General features: G+C 39.8%; 1 protein-coding gene across 15 annotated transcripts in view; it reads left to right on the top strand.

Annotated features, from left to right (window-relative positions):
- RBMS1 (RNA binding motif single stranded interacting protein 1) overlaps positions 1-23,057 on the top strand; it is a 214,109-nt gene that overhangs the window by 118,697 nt on the left and 72,355 nt on the right. For 9 of the 15 annotated variants that reach the window (XM_025471075.3, XM_025471079.3, XM_025471077.3 and 6 more), the window contains one exon: positions 2,314-2,489. In XM_025471075.3, coding sequence (XP_025326860.1) covers positions 2,314-2,489 — 176 coding nt within the window. The remainder of the gene's footprint in view (positions 1-2,313; positions 2,490-23,057) is intronic. The other 6 variants (XM_025471076.3, XM_035696774.2, XM_025471082.3 and 3 more) reach the window with 1 other exon arrangement.

Here is a 23,057-nt window from a genome sequence, read left to right as displayed (position 1 = left end):
CAAGTCCACACCGGGCACTCCACTTTCTACCCCAGAGAAGAGGTTGGAGCTGATACAAACTTGGAATGTGGTCTTTAAACCATCGATGGTTCATTTTGCTTCACGATGGTCTAATGCCTCAGAGGTGAGGACGGAACAGATCCACAGCTTTTTTCAGACTTCTCCAGGGCTTACACCAGGTGACCAGGTTCCATCCCCCAACAGCTGCACTAAACATAGTGGGTCCTACTTTGAGTAACAGTGTGGTTTGTGGCAAAGATAGGTTCTTGGACATTAATCAAGACAATTTAAGAAAAATTTCAGCCTAGCCTAGATATGAGTTCTTTGTGTAAATCAAGGCTTAGGATAGGGGGGCAGTTCTGTGTGTTACTTCCCAGCACCTCTGTTCTAAACTGAAATGCCAAATAGGGAGATGGCTAATTGGCTAATTGTAAGGAGCAACTAATACAGAGTAATTTTGGAGAAGGAACACAGGCCTTTGTGTGATATGGCTGGGGATCTGAGATGCCACCTGCGGCAAAGCAAGGGACAGTGCTTACTCTTAGTTTTACTTCTAGAAAGCAGAGTCTTTATCCCCTAGGGAAAAACAAGAGATGAGAGAAAAGGGTATGAGTTCAACTGCTTATTAAGGGCATAACTCAAATAGATTTGATAGGATATGATCTCAGGTAAGTTTTTTCTTGAATTAAGCAATATGGTTATAGCTAGTTAAGTTCAGCCGTCATTTATACTTTGACTATTGTAAACCCTTCTTGCTACTTTCCTTCTGAAAGAGAATCACTTGAGGTAAAGTGATGTTTGGACTCAATAATCTTAGCAAGGACTCTGGGCAGTAAGAAGAAAAAAATACATAGTAGAGGCGCAATGGTGGCCCAGTTGGTTGAGCGTCTGACTCTTGGTCTCAGCTCAGGTCTCTATCTCAGGGTTGTGAGTTCGAGCCCCACATTGGGCCCTATGTTGGGCTCCACACTGGACATGGAGCCTACTTTTAAAAAAAATACATATTACAGAAAAGAAGTAATGGTTACTACATGTCCAGATTAATGAGGATCCCATTGTGGGAGGTACTGTGGAGTTAGGATAGTCATGGCAGAAACTGGATGCAGAGCCAGATCTATAGTGAATAACTGAGGTTGCTGGCATGGTAGGCAGGGTTACATATATTGCAAGGGATCTTCTGCTTTTTGAACTTTCCAAAGTGGAAATTAACTGTGTCTTCAGTGTGCCTGATTAATGTTTGTTTGTGGTTATAAAACTCAGGCTGTAAGATTTGAAATTTTTTTTTAATGTCCAGGGACTATAATTTTACACTTTTATATTTTTAAATTGTTACTTAGTATAAGTGAAGTCCTTGGGTTAGTATATTTATTATTGAGATGTGAGGTGAAAAGAACTTCCATGTCCTGCTATGAAACTGCTGAGCATTTGCTTTGAGGGCACTTGAGGGTATGCTCACTTCCATCTCAGACCGAACCATTTAACTTCCTCAAAAGTCATGTGTGTGGCATAGGGCAGAGAAGTGTGGTTTCTTTCGATTGGTTAACAGAGAATTATCTGGTGTGAGTACAATTTCAGACATTCTTCCTAGGTGGCTGCCGACTGCGAAACCACACCGAGCCCTACGTTCAGGCTTTACAAAAGCTGTGTTCCTTGCTGCAAGGCCTGGGAAGGTTTCCAACTACCACACCGTTCTCACAGGGGTTAAATTTCACAAGGTTGGCCAGAGCGAAAGGCAGCGTGCCTGTAAATCTCATCCAGATGTCTCAGTGGAGCCGTGGGCCAGACTCAGAACTAGGTGAAGTCTGCTGCCTTTGAGCTTGTGATGGAACTCAAACTTTGCTACACTCGGAGAATAATCTTTTTTTTTTCCCCCAAGAGTCTTAATAAAATTATCAGCAACTTTCAATCAAATGTTATTCAGAATTTGAAAACCTTTTCAAAAGTCTAGTGATTTCTAAATGACTGTATCGTAAAATGATATTATCACCTAACTTCATGCAAGTTAATTTTGAGTCTCAGTAGATGTGTTCCTTAAAAGGTGTGAATACATTAATCTTATATAAATTTAGCCCTATTTAAGGCACACGTAGAGACTATTCTACTGAATAAAATCCTGTTACTAATTGCATGTTGAGGGAGAGGGCTTTTTCTGTAGAACGAGCAGGTCTTTTTTGAGGTGTAAATTAAAATGTATACATGAAAGTCACTTGAGAGGATCTGTATTTGTTTTCTTGAGAGAGTTCATATGGCCTGTGAAGGGGGGCTACCCCTGTTGCAGCTGGTTTTCTGACGCTCCCCATCTTTGTCTCTCAGCAGTCTCTGGTCCCAGCCCACCCCATGGCCCCTCCCAGCCCCAGCACCACCAGCAGTAATAACAACAGCAGCAGCAGTAGCAACTCAGGATGGGACCAGCTGAGCAAAACGAACCTTTATATCCGGGGACTGCCTCCCAACACCACAGACCAGGACCTGGTGAAGCTGTGTCAGCCGTAAGTAGCTATAATTCTTGATTGTTTTCAGCTGATAGTTCTTTTATCCTGTATCATATTCTAAAGAGATATAAATTGTCTTATAAGAGATGTTTAGCCCAAGTGTGAACCCTCATTACTGACACAGTGACAGTTCCCAAGTTTTCAGTCCTCAGACACAGCATTAACATCAGCAGAAAGCCTGTATAACAAAATAAATTGGAACATCTTCTCAGTGGAACTTGGCTTTATTGACATTTGACATATGAGAAGTAAAAGAAGAATTTTTGCAAAACTTTTGGCTGGAACCATATTAGGGCTGCTCTCAGGGGTTTTGTTTTTTGTTTGTTTTGCAATAGTACCTCTGGGAGCCAGTCTATCTATGATGAGAGAAACTTTAGCTATTACCATTTGTCAGAGAGGTAGTTACCATCTAGCTATCTTTCTAATTTTTTTTTAAGATTTTATTTATTTATTCATGAGAGACACAGGCAGAGGGAGAGGCAGGCCCCCCCCACAGGGAGCCCAATGGGGTTGGGGGAACCTCGATCCCTGTTTACGGACCACGCCCTGAGGTGAAGGCAGATGCTCAACCACCGAGCTACTCAGGCGTCCCCATCTAACTGTATCTTAAATGTGTGTAAGACTCTTAATTTTAGCCAGGAAATAATAGTGTGTCTTCACTAGCTTTGTGGTCTGGGTTATCACTCTCCTCTGTTTGGGAATTCTTATTTCCAAAATTCCTATTTCTTTTCTCAGTGCCACCCTTTCTGAGTCTTGTGAAGAAATGTGTGCGTGTGCGTAAAGCTCCAAAGTAAATATGCGTTATATGCTAATGTTGTTGAAGAACAGAATATAAATATGTTACTTTGCAAATGATGTTAACTCACTAAGTAAGAAAGCACTAATTTAAATCATCAAAGAGCCAGGGACGCCTGGGTGGCTCAGCAGTTGAGCATCTGTCTTGGCTCAGGGTGTGATCCTGGGGTCCGGGGATCGAGTCCCACATCAGGCTCCCTGTGAGGAGCCTGCTTCTCCCTCTGCCTCTCTCTCTCTCATGAATAAATAAATAAAATCTTTTTAAAAATAAAATTCATAAATAAATCAAGGAGCCAGAAGCACTGGCCAGGGCAGGGATCACCATGTAAAGACTAATCACTTTGAGCTATAAAAGCCTCCACATATCACAACGTCTTTTATTTACCAAAGATAATTATGGTCCTTGACAAAAAAAGGGGGAGCTTTATGTAACTGTGGAAGAAAATGTCTACTCAAGAATGTTTCCTAGTCCCTGAAAAATATTCCCGTTTCTCAACAGCTGATTAATGGCATCTCATTTCCGTTGTCTTGGGTACAATACAGATTCATTACTTATTAAAGTATGTTTCGGAACTTGGGCAGTATTTCCAAAGTGGAACTAAAAGTAACATCTGGCCTTCCACAAGGAGGGGTGGTGGTTTTGCTTTGTTTTGTTTTTAGAGAGGAGGGTGGGATGGCAAGTGGTAGTTCTTTAGGGTCTGGAGAGTTTTCCTATGGCCACCACTCTCAGCATCCTCCCTGTGCCTTTCCTGGGTCACCCTTTTGATCCACCCTCTTAGACTTTGACCCAGGCCCTTTTGGTTTTCAGGGCAGTGAAACAATGTCCGGTGCTAGGGACTAGGCTGAAAGCAAGTCCAGCTCTCGGGGTTCGTCATGCCTGGCCAGAGGCAGAGGGAACTTGGCCAGCTGCGCCTTGCCCTCTTGCAGCTGTCTAAGACCACAAATAGGCTTTTTGCTATCTTGTCTGCTTCTGGTCTTTACTGGCGTCTTCTTATGCTTTTGCAGCATAATTACAGGTAGATAGAGCGCCATAAAGTCTAAGGAGCTAAAAATACCACTGTAGGAAACAAAAGAATGGAGCTAACCCTCAAGCTCTTGAGGTATAAAGGAGAGAGGAATTCAAAAGAAATAGTTCCTCAGCTAGTTTTGAATCATGGAAGATGAGTTTTAACATCAAGGAGGCAGAGTTAAATAACCATAAAATAATAGATTGATGCCATGTTCTGTGTTTAGTAAATATGTACTTGAAAAATTTAACCAGTAACTTTTTTTAATTGAGTCACATCATATTCCACATGCAGTAGAAGAACATTTTATCACTTTCCCTGGAAAATGCACCTCTTTTTTGTTCTTGGTCTCTTTAATGTATATGGATCATCTTAATGTGTTTCACCCTCTCTGCTATTACCAATAGCAGCGATAAACATTGGTCACTCTTTCCTATTTATTGGCAAAACCCCAAATTTGATACTTAACTGTGAAGATAGTGTTTCTGATCTGTGGTAGGTGGAGGCAGGACATACAGCCATATCTGCTGAAAGCTTCATTCCATTTACCACAAGGCCTGTAATAAGTACCACTTTTGACTTGCTGACAGTTTTGTGTCTTAGACTGGAAAGAGAGAGAGAGAGAGAAAAGGGCATTCCTGTTCTGGACTTAATTGTTTCCAATAAAGAATACTAGTTGGTGACATGGAAGTGACTCATCCTATGGGAAAAGTGACTCATCCAACAGCCGAAAAAACCCAGTGGACATAATTAGAGATTTTTTTTAGAAAAGTCAGTATCAAAACTTCTCAGAAAAGATAGGTGTAAATTCATAGGTCTAAAAAAAAAATGTTTTAGAATTAAAAATTTAGCACTATAATTTCAAATTCACCCAATGGAATGAATGGCAGGAGGGGCAGCAATTGAAACAAATAACTTGGGTCTCCCCGAGCAGGGGGCTTGGTTATGTCAGAGGGTTATCCAACAGAAAGATGGGAAAAGATCATCTAAGAATGTTTGTAGTAGTGACCTAGTTCCATACCAACAACGTATGAGTCTTAAGGCAAGAATGATATAAGGGTTGTGAAAACTGGAAAGGAAAGCAAAAAATATTTTTAAAAAGCTATGTTCGGAGTAGAATATACACATGCTGTGTTAGAAGAAATGACAGTGAGAAAGCAGCCTCATACCAAGTCATAGAAAGACTCTTAACCCTGGAAGTGTAGATGAACATGGTTAGGGTCGTGGGACAGGGCTCAGACTAGAGGGGACCAGTTGCGTTTCTAGCTACTGAAGGAGGCAGGCAGCAGGAACCAGGAGATGTGATGGCAGCTGTCATGGCAGGTGATAGGGGTTGGAAGTAGGTATATTCCCCAGGAGGATTTAAGAAATTTTTTTTAAAATTTATTTATGATAGTCACACAGAATGAGAGAGAGAGAGAGGCAGAGACACAGGCAGAGGGAGAAGCAGGCTCCATGCACCAGGAGCCCGACGTGGGTTCGATCCCGGGTCTCCAGGATCACGCCCTGGGCCAAAGGCAGGCGCCAAACCGCTGCGCTACCCAGGGATCCCCTCCCCAGGAGGATTTAATGAGGGAAGCAGATCAGCTCTGGGGAACTTCTTAACCGTGTGTGTGTGTGTGTGTGTGTGTGTGTAGGAAATCTGGTTGGAGCCTCATGACTGTTTCAGGCTGCTGCACCTTTGTTTCTGATTCTGAGAAGTTACCTACTCAGAAAGTACATGAGCACCATTAACCAGCAAGTTTAGGGAATGGAGCGATCTGGGTAACAGGAAGGAGTAATTACGCAGAGAACTCGGTCTTAATTTCTTCCCTTCTCTAAAATCCAGCCAACCAAATACTTCGCTTGACTTTGGTGCCATTTCATTTCTCTCATTCAGCCTCCTCAGGCGAATTTTCTAGACAGATGAGCTGAGGACTCTTGTTTCCACTTTCTTTGCCACCTCACCTTTTGCACTTTGCCTTCCAGTTCTCAGTTGAAACTGCACTGGCATCTTCTATCTATCTTACTTTATTTGATACTTAACTCTGCTGATAGTGTTTCTGACACGTTATACAGAGGTAGGACATAACAGCGCTCTTTTCTCTCTCTTTTCCACTCCTCATCCACTTCTCCTGAGGACTCTCTGCTCTTTTGATTTCGGTTCTTGGCTCATTCTTCTAGAGCCTCATCTTCTTGTAGGGCTCTTCTCCACTGGCCCCCATTTTCTACACATTTTCCACTCATCACCTCAAATTCAACACTATCTCCTTCCTCTTCAAACTATGACATTTCTAAATCTAACTCTCTGACGCTTTGGAGCGGTGGTTGACTATTTCCCATTACCCTCTTAGCCCCCAAGTCTTACAGATTCTGTGGCCTTGCTCCTTCCTTCTGCCAGAAGAATTGAATGCTTCCTCCATCCCTCCCCACATAGTGACAAGTGAGAATGATTTACCTCTGCTGTTACCTTGTCTCAGGTGCCTCCTCATTTCCCCTTCTTGATTTCTCAAGGCCAAGGCTAAGTTCATCCTACCTCCACCATGCTTGGACTGCACTAAATTCTCCTTATTTTCTTTTATGTGTCACATAAAAGCATCTTCTTTTCATACAGTTCTATTCTCCATGTGCTTATTCCACTGTTCAGCAGCGGTCTGTGACCATATATACTGCTGACAGCATATCATTTTTTTTTTAATTTTATTTATTTTTTTAAGTAAACTCTACACCCAGCATGGGACTCAAACTTATGGCCCTGAGATCAAGAGTTACACACTTTACTGACTGACCCAACTGGGACCCCCCTCATATCATCTTCATCAATTTCTCAGCTACTTTATAAGATCATGGTGGTTGACATGGCAAGAGTTTGGCACTCAAGAGTTACAAACCACAGTGGTAGGCAAGTACCTAATTCTCAGGAGCCTGTAAAATGGGTCAAATAAGGTTTAAATCATGAAGTTGTGATGAGGATTAAATCAAGTTATTTGAGGAATGGAGCTGGTCCGATGCCTAGAACACAGTCGTCATTGAACAAATATTAGTCTCCCTCTGCCCATGTCTTTGTTCTTCAATACCCTAACTACTAGACTAAAATACACTTAAATTACATGTAATCCTACATTTAAAACTAAGGGGCGAAAAACCAGATTCTGATTCTGAAAGCTGGGAAAGCCAGGGAAGTGGGTTATGTTAACGTAGCTGCATAACTGCCCGCCTTCTTCTTGAGGCTCTTTTTATTTTGGCACTTGCAAAAGACTGGTTTCAGCTTTGTGATTTATTTCTTGTCGTAATAATGACTATAGCATGTAAAATTTTCCATTGTGTCCAAACTGTCCTTTCTGAAGATTTAAAAACATATTTGTAAGCAAGGTTTGTTTCATGGTTCTTTCTGGTTGACAGTGGGAGCAGATGAGTGTCTCTGTTGGCTGTGGCTAGGTAGCTTAGAGGTGACTGTGGTATTGACATCTCATGAAAAAGTCTAGATAACTCAGTGTATCAACAACTTAATTTGGAGAAGAAAGAGTCTATTGATATTAAAACAAAAGGAGGTATTTCCACTCCTCTTGTCATATATATCCTTTCTCTCATTCTCAAACCAATCGTGGTCAACCATTTTTTTGTCCTTCCATTCAGTAGACACCTAATTCATTTCAAAGTGCAGGAAAACATGATTTCAGTGTAAATGTGAAATTAAATCTAACTTACAGTATTATAGCCTGTTACTAATTAAAAGGAAATGTTTTTTGAATGTAATCCATTTCCCTGGTTTTAATACCCAGTACATTTCATTTCCTGTCCTTTTGTTTTCTGTTTTCTACAAGTCTGCCTTATTCTTTTGAGTATACTACAGCTCTTAAAAAAAAAAAAGGCAAAACAGAAAAACAGTGTGATCAGAGGTAAACATAAACAACAAGCCTCATGAAGACAGAGTAAAGTAAATGTTTCAATCAGTTCAGTGTTCTGTGAGAAGTCAGAGGACGACTTTGTTAATCTTGATACCAAGGCATTGGGGTCACTTTCAGTACAAGAGGGCATCTCGACTTCTCAGGGCAAGGAAGAGTTCTTGTAGGGTAGAAATAATGTCCTCTAGGCCTCAGAAAGAGCCCAAGTGGTGGGATAGTGCTTTGGTGTTTAAGAAAAGCACAAGGAACACTTCTTGGTGGGTAGCTCCATTTAGCAATTACTAGTTAGCAAGGCTTCTGGTGACTAGAGTGAAGAATGTGGGTATAGAGGAAAATGGAGCTGGAGGTACCATTTGGGGGCATAGTGTTAGCACCTTCCAAAATCTAAAAAGTTGGAGTTTTTCCCAAAAGTTTGGAGTTTTTTCTTTGGTAGCAGAGGAGTTAGTACTTACAGTGGAAGAGAGGCATAATCCAATGTGTCTTTTTTCTTCCTCTCTCCGAATGGTAATTCTACCCAAAGGAGGAAGTTGCCTTGGAGAAGGAGAGTCTGATAGATGAGAGATGATGCAGCCTTGAACCAGGGCGGTGATAAGAAATGGGATGGGGAGGAGGTGCTGGGACCGCACAGTGATGTCTTGGAGGTGGGGACATCGGGACTAGAGCATGATTAAAAATGACTGTAAGGTTTTAGCTATGAATAAAGAGAACACTTGAGGTGCCTTAACTGAGAAAGAAAGCACAGGGAAAGAAAATTAGGGCAATTATCAGGAAAATGGACAACTTGAAGTGATTGTATTCTTTTCTCTGTACGCCTTTATCTCTGTAGCTCTAAAATTTCTTTTAGAAATCTGTTTGCTAAAATGTTGTTTCTCCTCTGTGAATAAAATAAAATGATCATCACTGTAATCCAAAATGATCAGACTACTTTCAGGGTAAAAATAAAAAGTGAAGGCATTCCAGTAAGATGAATACTAATCAGTGTTTACTCAATTATGAAGTTACCTTCAGTGTTTACTCTGAAAGTAACAGTGGGCCTGCTAGTTCTAATATCCTGAATTCCCAGGTAAATATGAAATCTTGTGCAATTTTTAGAAGTTACATGAAATGAGAGACTCCTGGGTGGCTCAGCGGTTGAGCTTCTGCCTTTGGCTCAGGGGTCAAGTCCCAAATCGGGCTTCCTGCAGGGAGCCTGCTTCTCCCTCTGCCTATGTCTCTGCTTCTCTGTGTGTCTCATGAGTAAAGAAGTAAAACACTTTTAAAAAAATAGTTACATGAAATGAGAAGGACAGAAGTTCAAAACAATGATCCTGTGATGAAGTAGAAAAAAATCATTCCACCTAAAAGCGATCTGGTTCTCACATCTACATTGAAGAGAGATTGTAGAGCCAGGTGATCCAAAGTCATTCAGATTATTTCCAGATGACTCAGTTCAAAAAGCTTAAACATACTCTGAGTTACTGCATTTTTTTTTTTTTTAAGAGAAGAAACACGTACACACACATACTTCTCTATGAGAGTATTCAGGTAGCTATACAGACATGAAAGAGACCAGAGGTTTTACTGCCCACATGAGGCATCATTCCAAAGTCAGCAGTGTGAGTCTTCCAGACACAAAGCTCTTGATGTAGGGTTAAATCAGAAGCTGATACAAGGAGGTGATTGATCTCTCTTTAAGGTATAATTGACTCTTCAAGTGTTGTCTTCCAAGCGAGTTGAAGTAGTGTCTTAGTGATGCTGGTGGTGGTGGTGATTGCGTTTTATTTAACACACACCAAGAAATGAGAGACTGACAGATCATTTTTTCTTTGGTACTAACTATCTCAGGTAATTGAGATATGGACATGTTGAGCTATATTGTATTCCAAACCCATCTGAACTTTTAGGGTTTTTTTTTTTATTGTATTTTATAAAAGAACTGAAAACTGTATCTAGCAAATTTTTATTTCTCAGATTCCTTTGAAAGACAGGGAAAAAGAAAGAAAAGTCAGCAGAAACGTAGTGTAGTAGAAAGATAGTTGTTCTCTCATTAAGTGTGTCTTTTAAAAAAATACTTTATTGCCTAACATACTTTAAAAAAAAATCTTTCCAAAAAGTGCTGTTATGATGAGTTTTCCATAGTTAATCATGGAAAATGCATGCCACTTCTGTCTTTATGACTATTATATACCTTCTTGCCCATGTACAGCTTTTATTTATATTATGAATAACAGAATTTCTTTTAATAAACTTTTAAATGTTTTTGTTCTGTAAAGCAGCCTTTCAAGAGTTCTTTCTTGGTCTAGAACATTCTTAAAACAGAAAATACTAATAGTTTCAGGGACTTGGCTTTTTCTGTTGTTGCTAGTGTGGTAGGGATGCCACATAATAAATAACTCAGTGAGGTTTTAGACCTAGGAACTTGGGCATGAAAAGTGTGATCTGAGATGTGAAGTTTTCAGACTTTGTCTCATCCTTTCAAAAAGGCATCCCTGTCTACTGAGTCCAAATGTTACATTACTAATTGTAAGTTATGTCTCTCTTTATGGACAATATTCCAGAAAGGTTCTATACTCAAAGAACAAAACATAATGTATTGGAGACTGAACCAGATTTCATATTTTATGATTTTTGTGGGGTTTTTTTTTCTGAAAAACAAATCAAAACAGGTTCGAGAGTTTAAGACCAGCAGTGTATTTACCTGAATCTTTTCCTTATTCATTCATCTCTTGACTGTGCCATAAAGAACCATTGTCTTGTTCATGTTAATTGTTTCATTTCCTTTCATGGTATGAAAGAATTCTGGCCTGTACAGATCTTTGACATACCAAGATATAGTCTAAAGATTTTTGGAAATCCCAGAATTTCACAAAAGTAATTTCAGTGTCAAAAAAAAAAATTCCACACAAATACCTACTTTTCAGTAGAGAACTATCTCTTTCTTGGATCTCTCTTAGCTCTTCCTTAACTTTTATCATTAGAACTAGCAGTGGTTTTTGTTAGGTGGTGGGCAATATTCAAAAATTAATGCAATATTTAATCCCTTCTTGAGTTACTGCTACACAATTAGAACAAAAGCTTCTTGAAAAATGGACTGTGGGTGATGGGCTACATGACTCACTTCCTTCTGCTTAATCCCTCAACGATTCAAAAATACGCTGCAGCAAAATTCAAGCTAATTATCAGTAAGAGACTTCCAGTGTCATTGTCATGAGTACACGAAACTGCAGATATTAATTATTGCCAATATTTGATATTTTGGCAGAAAATCTCAGTGATGTCTGTTTCTAATTTATCATCAATGTAATATTGGCTGGTAAGCATGCATATGTAGACATTTAACCAATCCTCCTTATTGTCAGTTGACATTTTTCCTTAAGATTCCTACATGTGATTAAGAGCCATTGTTCCCTGTCTTGCTCAAATACTGCACAAGCTGTTGGCACACCAATTTTAATATTAGCCTTAGCTGAATCTAATTGGGAAGCCAGCACTGAAGATAATGGACATAACCACAAGCATTTTAAAAAGAGCAACCACTCTTTTCTCTCTGTGAACAGATGGAATTTACTTTATGTTCATTCCATTTTCCTTTATAGGAACCTTAGATTTCTGTAGCAGTAGTCTATTGCTGTTTGACCATTATATGAAAGTGAAGGTGGTATTATTGAGAATAAAAGCCTTTAAAATCTTGATTTGGCCTTTGTGCTTGGTTTGACTTAGAATTGCTTTATTGGGTTACCACAGATTTTAAGAATTTACAACATCTTTCTTCACCTTCCCTCGTCTTCATTTCATAATAAAGGTATGTGAAAAAAAAAAACCTATAAAAGGTGTAAACACCTGTATCATGCCAGCAGCTAATCTTTGTTACATCCTTACCATGTGCCAGTAACTGTGCCAGGTAGTTTTATTATTTAATTCTAAGAACAAGTTTCTGAGCAGTAGTATTATCCTTGTTTTAAAGATGAAGTTGAGGGAGGGTTCTTTCTCTAATGACTCCTGAAAATACAGCAGGTAATGGAGGAGCCAGGACTTGCACTCAGACAGCCTGACGCCAGAGACCATCCTCTGAACCACTGTGTTCTCTCTCCCCAATACACTCTGAATGCCAGCTCATCCTCTCCATCCTCCTCTCACCAGCATCCATGCTCCTCTGTTTGCCACAAGATACGAGAAGACTCGTTTCTCCAGAACCCTATATGAGACACATAGCTGTGATAGTTGTAGTAAGATTTTGTTAGAAAAATCAGCTTCCCTTAAGTCCACTTGAATAGCCAACAGGATCAAAGTTCAAAGTAAAGGCAGGAGGATGGAGGAGGAAGTCGTTTTTCTTGACATCTAACAAAGTAATCTGTTTTAATGTAGCTGGCTATACAAAACTCAGGTCCTGGTTAACTGAAGCACGTGTGGTTCCCCAAGATTGCTCGGTGCAGAGGGGGCACCTAATGTGTCATCTGCTTTATGCCTGGGGTTAGTGCATGTACAGAAAGGAACATTCTTTTAGGGATCACTGTCTGACAAAATCAAACAACATTACTTTAGAAAATAATGGGCTCGACATAGCATTATAGTTTTGCTATATGTATAAATCTCATTAAAACATAAGACCAAGCCACGTTTGAGGAGAAATTAAATAATTAAAAGTGAGTGGAGAATTCTATTCTTTATTAAGTATCGTGATTTTGGTTTTGCTAGATACTGCTCCAGACATATTTCTGGCCCTCTAGGAGGTTCTTGTCTTACATAGAAAAAATAAGCTTCACACCTCATTTTGGCTAGAATGTGATGTGTCATGGGAGAGGTAAGAAGGTGCTACAGAAATTACAAAATAAGGAGTGTTTGCATGTGATTGGGGCCATCAGGAAAAGCTTGCTTCAGGGTGGGTTGAGCAGCTCCAGCTCAGGTGTAAAGCCAGGACTAGCCTGGCTGCCTGCCCTGTCTTTACTAAGACCATTCCATGGGGGATTTTAATGCTAGAGGAAGGCTTGGACTTCACTGGGAAAGTAGATGACACATACTGCCCCAGGATTTGCCCTTGATAGAATGTGATAAAGGGAATGGGTCCAAGAAGGAAGATGATTCAAAGATGAGTGTGAGATCTTGAGTCTAGGAAGCTGGGAGTTTGGTACCATTAACAGATAAGGGGATCAGGAGTAAGCTTATTTTTATCCTTGCCTGGAAATTCTCATCCACTCTCAGGAGACTTTTCACTTTTTTTTTTTTCTAAGATTTTATTTATTTATTCATGAGAGACACACGGAGAGAGGCAGAGACATAGGTAGACGGAGAAGCAGGCTCCCTGCAGGGAGCCCAATGTGGGACTCGATCCCAGGACCCCAGGATCACGCTCTGAGCCAAAGGGAGATGCTCAACCACTGAGCCACCCATGCGCCCCTCAGGAGACTTTTCAAATCGAGTGCCTGTTTGTTTTATGAGTTTGTGTGGTTTTGGTGTGGTCATTAAATGGAAAGAAATAGTGCATCAATTCCAGACTAGTGACTCTTCAGTGCAGAAGAGAGACTAGTGATTAAACATGTGTATTTGGGCAGCCTTGGTGGCCCAGCGGTTGGGCAGCCCCAGTGGCCCAGCGGTTTAGCACTGCCTTCAGCCCAGGGCGTGATCCTGGGGACCCAGGATTGAGTCCCGTGTTGGGCTCCCTGCATGGGGCCTGCTTCTCCCTCTGCCTGTGTCTCTGCATCTCTCTCTCTCTCTCTCTCTCTGTGCCTCTCATGAATAAATAAAATAAAATCTTTAAAAAAATAAAAAATAAACATGTGTATTCACCAGTGGAATAGTGTATATTAAAAACTTGCGGTCCATACAATCCTTATTATGGTCACCAACAATAAGATCTATATGTCCCTCCAACATGTAATTATTTTCTTAAATTTTATGGTTCAATATTTGGGGCTTAAGACTCTTTAAAAGGTTGCTTTTTGTTTGATAAAATGCTTTGCAACTCCCTTGACAAGATCATGTGGTTTCATATTGGAGACTTTTGAGAAGAGATTGTAAGAGAGATGTGGGACTGAGTGGGAGGAGAAAAGGCTGTTTCCCTAAATGGGGTGTCTAGAATTAGTCAGGAAGTACACTCATAACACAAACAAACCTGACCAAGTTCATGGCTCTGCCCAGGGACATGGGCTCTTTCTCCTGGTTGTGCACTCACTGACCTGGCTGTCCTAGGTGTAAGTTTGTCTGAATTGCCTATGGGACGAGGACCACTTGTCGTCTTTATTTTCTTTTTGTGCCATTGCTTCTTCCTGCCTCTATTAGGTATCAAATGTCAGGGAGGGAACCTTTATGAAAAACTAGCGGTTTTTTGTTGTTGTTGTTTTGTTTTTTTTTAGTATCTACACTTACCTGCATAGTTTTAGTTTTCCAACTTTGCAAATGCCAGTTTCTGAGAGCATAAGGACTGTTTCTTTAATGGTGAAAACAAAGAAGCAGTCATTTGTGATCCTAGAAACAAATTAGGCTGCCAGCCCATTTGGACAGGAGCACGGATCCTTTCCAGGGGTTTTTCCAAAATGTTTCATTGTCACCCTTAAATCTCAGTCATGAATTATGACAATATTACAGTTATTGCCCCTTTATAGACATAGCTTTTGCTCCAGTACTTAATCTGCTTAAATGGCCCTGTGTAGTCATTCTGCTTAGTTGGCTAGATAACATTTTTTTTCTTTAATTTTTCCTACTATCCTTTTATTCATTATCTTTTTTTTGTTTGATACCATGCAATTAGCTGGTAAAAGCCATTTAATTTTGACTCAGATTTTTGAGACAAAAGAATTTGAGCATTTATTTAATTAAAAAGTTTATTGCATTTTTTTTTCATCTCCAGTCTAAATCACAGAACTTTATATCTCTTCTAGTCAAAGAGCTGTTAACGAGGAGTGCTCACCAGAATTAAAAATTGCATGGCTGGGCCCTTCAGTAGATTGTGAGTCAGAAGATTCAGAGAGATAGATGCACAGAGTGGCGGGGTAACATAACATACAGTTGTACCAAAGAGCACAGATTCTGGAGCCTTCCACCTGGCCCTGCTATTTCCTTAGGCGAATTCTCAACCTCTCCATGTAAAATTAGGATTCTAAGAGTATCTACAAGACGGGAGTTCTTACATGTGGATTAATGTGCGTGAAGTGCTCAGAACATTTTCTGGCATGGATTAATGTTACTGCTATCATTATGTATTTTTTAAACCTCCCAGAAGTTTCTGATGTTCAGTCCCAGTTAACAGCTTCTAATTTAGTCCCTTCATATTAAAATCAACCAAACTAAACCTCAGAGAAGATTAAATGACCTTCTTTGAGTCAAAATTAGGAGGTGGCAGTCCTACGAATAAATCCTATGGTCTCCTGAAACACTTGCTTCCCCCCACCACCCGCTGATTTCCCTCTTTTCACAGTGAATATAAACTCTACTCTCAACTCTGCCCTTACTCATGAGTAGGAAATATCTGTATTTCAGTTTCTTGCCGAAGAACTTAACTTTAACCTCTCCACTGGCAGCTCTGGTCAAAAGCTGTTGGAAGAAATTAGATTTATGAAGAATTGCCTGAAAGATTTGTAGTTCTTTTTTTTTTTTTTTTTTTTTTTCATCACAGAGCTTCCCAACCTTGTCATGGCACACAAAGAAAAGGGTAATGTTTGTATTCGATTATATTAGTATTAGATTAGAGTCGTATATCATCAGTTGGTGAGGCTGCTCAGTGTTGGAATAATGGGCCCCACCCAGTCTCCAGGGGTTGCTGGGTCTGTACCTCCACATCCGTAATAGAACCACCCCAGCAGGGGGAGTGTAGACATTATTTTAGTAGGAAAGCCCTTTGTTAAATTTTTAGTAGGAAAGCCCTTGTGAATGTTTCAAACTCATGGGCTTTTTTTTTTTTTTTGTATATATTTTATAAATACAAATGTATAACATTTAAAAAATAACCAGGGAGGGGGTGTCTGAGTGGCACAGTCGGTTAAGCTGCTGGCTTTTGGTTTCACTCAGGTCATGATCTCAGGGTCATGATCTCAAGCCTCATGTCAGGTTCTATGTTGAGTGTAGAGTCTGCTTGGGACTCCCTCTCCCTCTCCTTTTGCCCCTTCCCTCTGTTTGTTTTCTCTCCCTTTCTCTCTCTCTCCCTTCCCTCTCCCTCTCCCCCTCCCTCCGTCTCCCCTTTCTCTCCCTCTCTCAAATAAATTAATAAATCTTAAAAAAAAAAAACAGGAAGAACAATGAGACAGTTTTGATGAACTCAAAAATTTGAGGTTGGGATTTCTGGATGACACTTGGGAACAGCATCAACAACTTAATGTATCTTATTTATTTCTCTTTTGGTCTTAGTTGTACAGCATTAGGGAAATGCTTATTTATATCCATAGGTAGTGGCAAAGGTAACAGTTTTTTGACAGTGTGTTTTGTCTTCTTAGTGCGGTCTTGAAGTAATCTGATCCAGAAGCAAGGGAGAACTGGAAATTTTTTGTTTTAACATTGAATCCCTAATAATAGAGCTATTCAAATGCCTCATGATAGATATAAAACCAGGAGCACCTAAAACTTATGGTCAGTAACCAGTCCTAATGATGTCACTTTATCATGAGTCAACATGTAGGCAATTTGTTATTGTACCACTGGCTGTAAGATCACTGAGAGTGTACACCAACTAGTTGTACCTGCTTTCAGTTTGTCATTTGAGCGTGATGCAGTTGTAGGTCATTTATACAATTTTATATGAAGGGGCATGTGCAAACTTGAATTTCCAGAATGCCAGTGCAGAGTTAAAACTTTCCTAATCAGGGATCCCTGGGTGGCGCAGCGGTTTGGCGCCTGCCTTTGGCCCAGGGCGTGATCCTGGAGACCTAGGATCGAATCCCACGTCGGGCTCCCGGTGCATGGAGCCTGCTTCTCCCTCTGCCTGTGTCTCTGCCTCTCTCTCTCTCGATCTCTGTGTGTGACTATCATGAATTAAAAAAAAAAAAAAAAAAAAAAAAAACTTTCCTAATCAGTGACTCATTTTTTAAGAAGTTCAGATGTACACAAAGAGATGGCAAGGAGACATTTGCCCAGTGTCAGCATTGGAAGTGGCTTAATATGACGTTTGTCAGTGTGCTGACATTATGCCACAGGTTTGCTTGCATTTCCTGTTGGTATTTTATTTCAAGGCTAAGAAATAAAATTCAAACAGAAAATGGTGGAACTCCTCACGCACCTCTTCAAGAGCCTAACTTGATAACCACTGTGCCACGGAGTGTAGGCTTTATCCGGATGCAGCAGAATCATCAAGGAGCATAGTGCATGAACCACATGGCTATTTGCCCTTGGAGAATTCCCCCCAGGCACTGGGGATCTGGTGGAGGGGGCCCTTAGGGAGCCACCCAGGAGGAAGTTCCTCTGGCCTTCAAGCTGGGGCAGATGGACTTCTAAGCTCAGGCCTTGCTTTTATTCCACTGAACATTCAGTTCCATAATTTCCTTCTTAATTTTGACTACTAGGAAGTTGTGAGCCAAATTTGTATCCCCTGTTGGCAGTTGGCAGGAGCTCACTTTCTAACTTGCCTATCTGTGTAATACTCCTGGGATTATTTTCCCTTCACCTTGAACTCTCCATATCCATTTCTGTCTTGTGGTGTTGCTTATATTTTTGCAGTCTCCAACTTTTTTGGAAAGAGGCAGAAATAAATGCTTCTCGTGCTCTCTCTTCAGCTACCCCTTTTGAAATCACAGCATGTGGAATGTTGCTTGGTTTTCTTTTGTTAGTTTGTACAGCAATCATTCTTGTCAAAGTGGCTCACTTGAGATTGCTCATATTTTAAAATCTCTAATGGCATTTCCATTGTAAAGGAAAATCTACTCCCTTCTCTTTATACTCCAATAAAGACAGAAGTAGATGCACAACTGTTCTTTGACTGTCATGAAACACTAAAATCAGCAAATACGCAAATTCATGATTTCCAGCGACTCTTAGCTTGATCGACATCTGTGAAAGGAAGTTGGGTTTTGTTTTTTTTTTTAAATGTGCTTTCCTTATACCCATTCTCACTTGGAATTCACTTGAATTAATTGCCTTGAATTAATTGCCCCTCCTTTTGATGTTTGAAGACTGGAAATGTTCAGTAAGTTGCCTGGATATGCGTTTTAGCTGTAGGAGTTTCTTTCACTTGTTTTTTGATAGCTTTATAAATAACAATTTAAAATATTTGGTTCTAGCTTCTAAACCTCCTGTGGGCTATGCATCTGTTTATTCTCCATCTACTATGAGTTACTGATAAGTTTCCAGATTTGAGCTTGAAGGAACATTCTTCTTCTGGAAGTAGGTCATCATAATAGAGTTTCTGTGAGTTTCCTCTCCTTCTGTCCTCGGCTTTCCTTTCTGTTTGGCTGTGTTCTAACAGCACCAGCCTTTCCTGAGCCTGCACAGACAGTAATACGCCTAGACCATTGTGCCCTCTGTAGATCCAACACTCACAAATGTCCAGGAGGAAGAATTTTGATACCACATTGGAGAGAAAGGAGGGGGTGGCACTTTATAAATGATCCTAGGCAGCAGCAAATTAGGCAACCCTCATTCTCCTTTCGTAGTGCTATTGACTTCTGAACCTCCCCAGCAGCACAACCTCAGGAGTGCTGCTGTCACACGGACATAGTTGCCAGGATGTGTCACAATCTGAGCCTGTCTTTGCATGTTGTGGACCAATATGAGCCACCAAGATAAATATCTTTGGGCGTGTGCCTAAAATCTGTATACCCTCCTGCTGCCCACATCTGCACAAAATGTATAGGTAGGCCCTGTCTCCAGAGACAGGTAAACTCACTTGCCTTAGCTTATTAACTCCAGGTGTTTTTTTTGACTTTACGTGTCATGCATGAGTTTTGCGATGGCTACAAGATCCTATATTATCTGCTACCACTCCCCCTAATTTTTCTGACCTTACCTCCCCTAACTCTCCTACTTTACTCCAGCCGTGGTGGACTCCTGGGTATTTCTCCAGCACACCAGGCCTGCTTTGTCTTCCAGTCCCACGTCACCCTTTCCTCCCCTATCTGCCTTGCTCCTCCCTAATCCTCCTGACTGACTCTCTCACCTCCTTGAAGATTTTGCTCCGATGTCACCTTCTCATCGAGCCTACCTTGACTGCCTTTTTAAAAACTGTAATCTATCTCCACTTGACCTTGGCTTTCTTTTCAGTCCTCCTTCCCTTGTATTATTCAATTGTCATAATACTTTCTGTTAACATACTGTGTAATTTGCTTATTTTTGCTTATTTATTATAAGCAAATATCAGTAAATGAGTGAATAAGATGCTTCTTTATATAGCACCAAGGCCAGAATATGAGCCCAGATCTCTAATTGGAGCAGCAATCTTTTCTTGATAGCCAGACTTGGGACCTATTTCTGAGGTGCATATTGCATACACACACATGCACACACGCTCCCTGAGATGAGCAATGAATACATCAGTGAGTCTGGATTACTCGGTGCCAGAAAAAGCCATAGTGAAAATGAAGGCTTTAGAATTTACCACAAGGACAAGCCCCATTTTCCCCCAGGTTATGTATGTTTTTTCTCTCTTACCCTCTTTTTCTCATCTGTTTATTATTATCTTATTATATGTATTTTTGTAACACATCAAATAGTTTTTGTAATAAGGCAGGCTACAAATTAATAATCTAAAAAGAAATGGTAAATAAATCACCAAGCCCTTTAAGCCTCCAGCTCGTCATTGGTAACATCAGCAAATTGAACTGAAATAAGGAATAAACAAGTAAGTGGCAGTGAACCGCCTCATTTCCTCTTCCCTGTCAGAATTGCTAATAAATTGATGAGAACACTCTTTCCTGCTAGGCCTGGCTGGGCCTCAGAATCATTCCCTACACAACACAACCGTCAGAGTTGGCATCTGAGATGAAGGCTATTTAAAACCCTTGGCAGATTCCTTTCAGCCCTGTGGTCTCAGAGAGAGAATTATAGGGTTACTTTTTTCTTCTTGGGGACCTAGAACTTTGCTTGCTTCCATTTTTTGATATTGAATGTCTCTGCATAAAATGCATGAATAGATCAGGGATTTATTTGTATCTCCAAGTAATCAGTAACTGGGCTGTCTTCAGCTTAGTCATGAAATAGGTCATATTAATTAATCAAATTTTCTGACTATGGAGTTTTACCTTACATGTTTTATAGAAATTGTCAGTTTTCAGAACAATAGGATACAAGAAAATACATTTTTCTATCATGATTCGGGTTACACTTAACACTTGCGTTTCAGAGTAATCATTAGGGCCAATTATCATTGAACTATGCTCGTACTGAAGAGCTATTTATGATAGATTTCTAATCAGGTGCTTGATCTCCAGGTCATTTGCTGTGTTTGATCAGCACTGGTGACAGTCATTAGAGAGGCTCTTTGGGCTCAAACACCGATGAGAAGTGGGGCACTTGAAACAATTGATTTTTGTCAGTAAGCCATTTCCTTCCTGCCTCATTTTACCTTTGTCCTGTCTTCTTTGCCATTGATTCTTACCTTTATTTTATCTGAGAGGGTATGCCTTTTCATAACCTACCTTGTGTCCTTTCTCCAGCAGGACAAGCTGCACAGATACACACAGATATACACACAGTATACATACATACATGCACATAGCTTCTTGTAAATTTGAATGCATAGGTAGATGGATACATGTCATATTTACTTTAAATAAGTAAAAGAATGAAAAACATCAACCAGAAATCTTTTCATTCTTCTGATAAAGAAGATATTTTGAATGAGATACCTTTCAGAATGTCTTTAGGGACCATTTGGCGTGTCAAACACATACACTACCTTCCCCCCCCTTTTTTTCCTTAAAAAATACCCAATATTGGTTTTGGGTGGATTTATTTAATAATTTCCTTTCACACTGTGTTTGAAGTGCAGTAGATAGCATTCTTTAATTGGATCACAATTAGAAAAACTTGCTTCAGATAATAAAATTTGAGGTAATGACCATGTGGGCCATTGTTTTACTCTAGAGTGGTCAAAGTTCAGAAATATTGCCCCTGACCATTCTCCATGCTATGGACAACGTCTAATTGGTTATCCTTTATTTTAGCCTCCTTTCTCAAGCACAAACACTAAATTAAGACCGAGATCATGGGAAAGCACTTTGTAAGTATAAACAGTCTATTCAAACAGAAAATCAGGGATATCACAGCCTCTGTTGGTGTGCTGCTAGGCTAGATTTGAGATATTACCCCTGAAATGCAGCAAAGTTCCTCAGTTTAGAAATAGTTGTGATTCTTGTGATAATATTATATGGTGTTAGAGATCAGTAAAAATGTAACTCTCAAAATTGTACATTCCATGGATGAAAGTGGTGGCCAGACAGACCTTGAGTTGGTTTCACCCATATAGTATTCAAGGTTGGTTATTTATATCCATACTTGGTGACCTCCAGTGAGGAAGTTGATCAGTCTTACTACTGCCTTGTGTTTACCATCATTCTACAACAAATAATTGTCCAGTTCTACATCTTACTTGGTTTCTTATATCAGTGAAATCCATTCTTGTGACTATCCTCTTATATCACTGCATATTACATGGGTTACTATCAGTGGGATTAAAAATAAGGTAAAAATTATTTTTAAGTAAGCACAGCATGATGTCAGAACTATTACATGAAAACTTATTGTAAGAATGTTATGTTTTTGTAGGGTTGTGTTTATTACCTAGGTGGTTATATGGTTTAAAATATCTTGTGAGCAATATTCCGTTTTTTGTTGTTGTTGTTGTTGTTGTTTTTTTATTGAAACCAAACCATTTGAATTATTATAGCTACAGAGTCTAGAATATTGCTTAGTGTTTTGGCATTTGCTGGCCCTTAAGGAAAAGGGCCATGGTTCCACCTGGGCATTAATACTAACAGTGATTTAGGCTTTTAGCTAGAAGTCATTCATTTCTTTCTCTGATAATCATTTCTTGCATGTTTTAAGTTAAAGTACAAAGACTCATTCTCTGACAATGGCTTTGTACTTCTTTTTTTCCACTGGTGATAAAGAATCTCCTGTCTTCATAGTACTTCTGGAAAAGCAAACAACGAATTTTTCTTTCGTAGCCATTCTTTTGCAAAGTTAGCTCTTTTTCTTAAAAGGAACTTTTGCATAATAATTATATTCAGTTTAAACAGGTTAAGGAACCCAAATGAAAAATAAAAGTTCTCTATGGTGTTTTTGGAAGCTTTAAGAAATTTTGTTCAGAGTTCTGCAGTGTTTAGAGGATTTTGTTATTGGACACAAGACCACTAAGCTCTGTTCTTGGTTCTTCCATTAAATTGTATTGTATTTGAAGTCCTAACTTTTAAGAATGGCCTAAAACAAATGAAAGACTCAGTCATAGCCTTTATCGTTGAGGAAGTTAATGTGTAGCATCCCTTGCTTGCTGGCCATTTAACCCCATTTCTGTGTTCGCTTATGTGTCTTTACTTAGGAGAATGGAAGCTCAGGCCCGTTTGTGACATGGCAACTCAGGTCAATCTGGGTTAAATTTAGAAATAGACATAAAGGAGATTTGGATAATTTCTGTGATTTGTCTGTACTTCAAGGATGTAATATGACTGTTCTTTTATATAATTTTGATAAACAAAATCTCCATTTAGGAAAACACAAAAGTGGGTTACTATTCCGAAGGAATGGTCAGGTTGGCTCAGGTCCCACATTCAGCACTGGGAAGGCCCACTGGCTGCTACACATTTTGATTGGTTGGTGACTGTGTCATACATACCAAGAGTTAGTTTTAGCATCATGTCTCGGCTGGCATAGCTGAGTTTTACAAAGTACGTGCTGATGGTGAATAATATTGTGGCCCGTGTCTGATAAGAATTGTGAAGACCCATACCAAAACAAATCACAAGCTGAAGCTCTAATTAAATGTTTTT

The sequence above is a fragment of the Canis lupus genome, chromosome 36 (genome assembly GCF_003254725.2).
Source record: "Canis lupus dingo isolate Sandy chromosome 36, ASM325472v2, whole genome shotgun sequence".
NCBI classification, from domain to species: Eukaryota; Metazoa; Chordata; class Mammalia; order Carnivora; family Canidae; genus Canis; species Canis lupus.
Note: the sequence above shows the minus strand (reverse complement) of the source record. Positions and strands in the feature narration are given on the sequence as shown.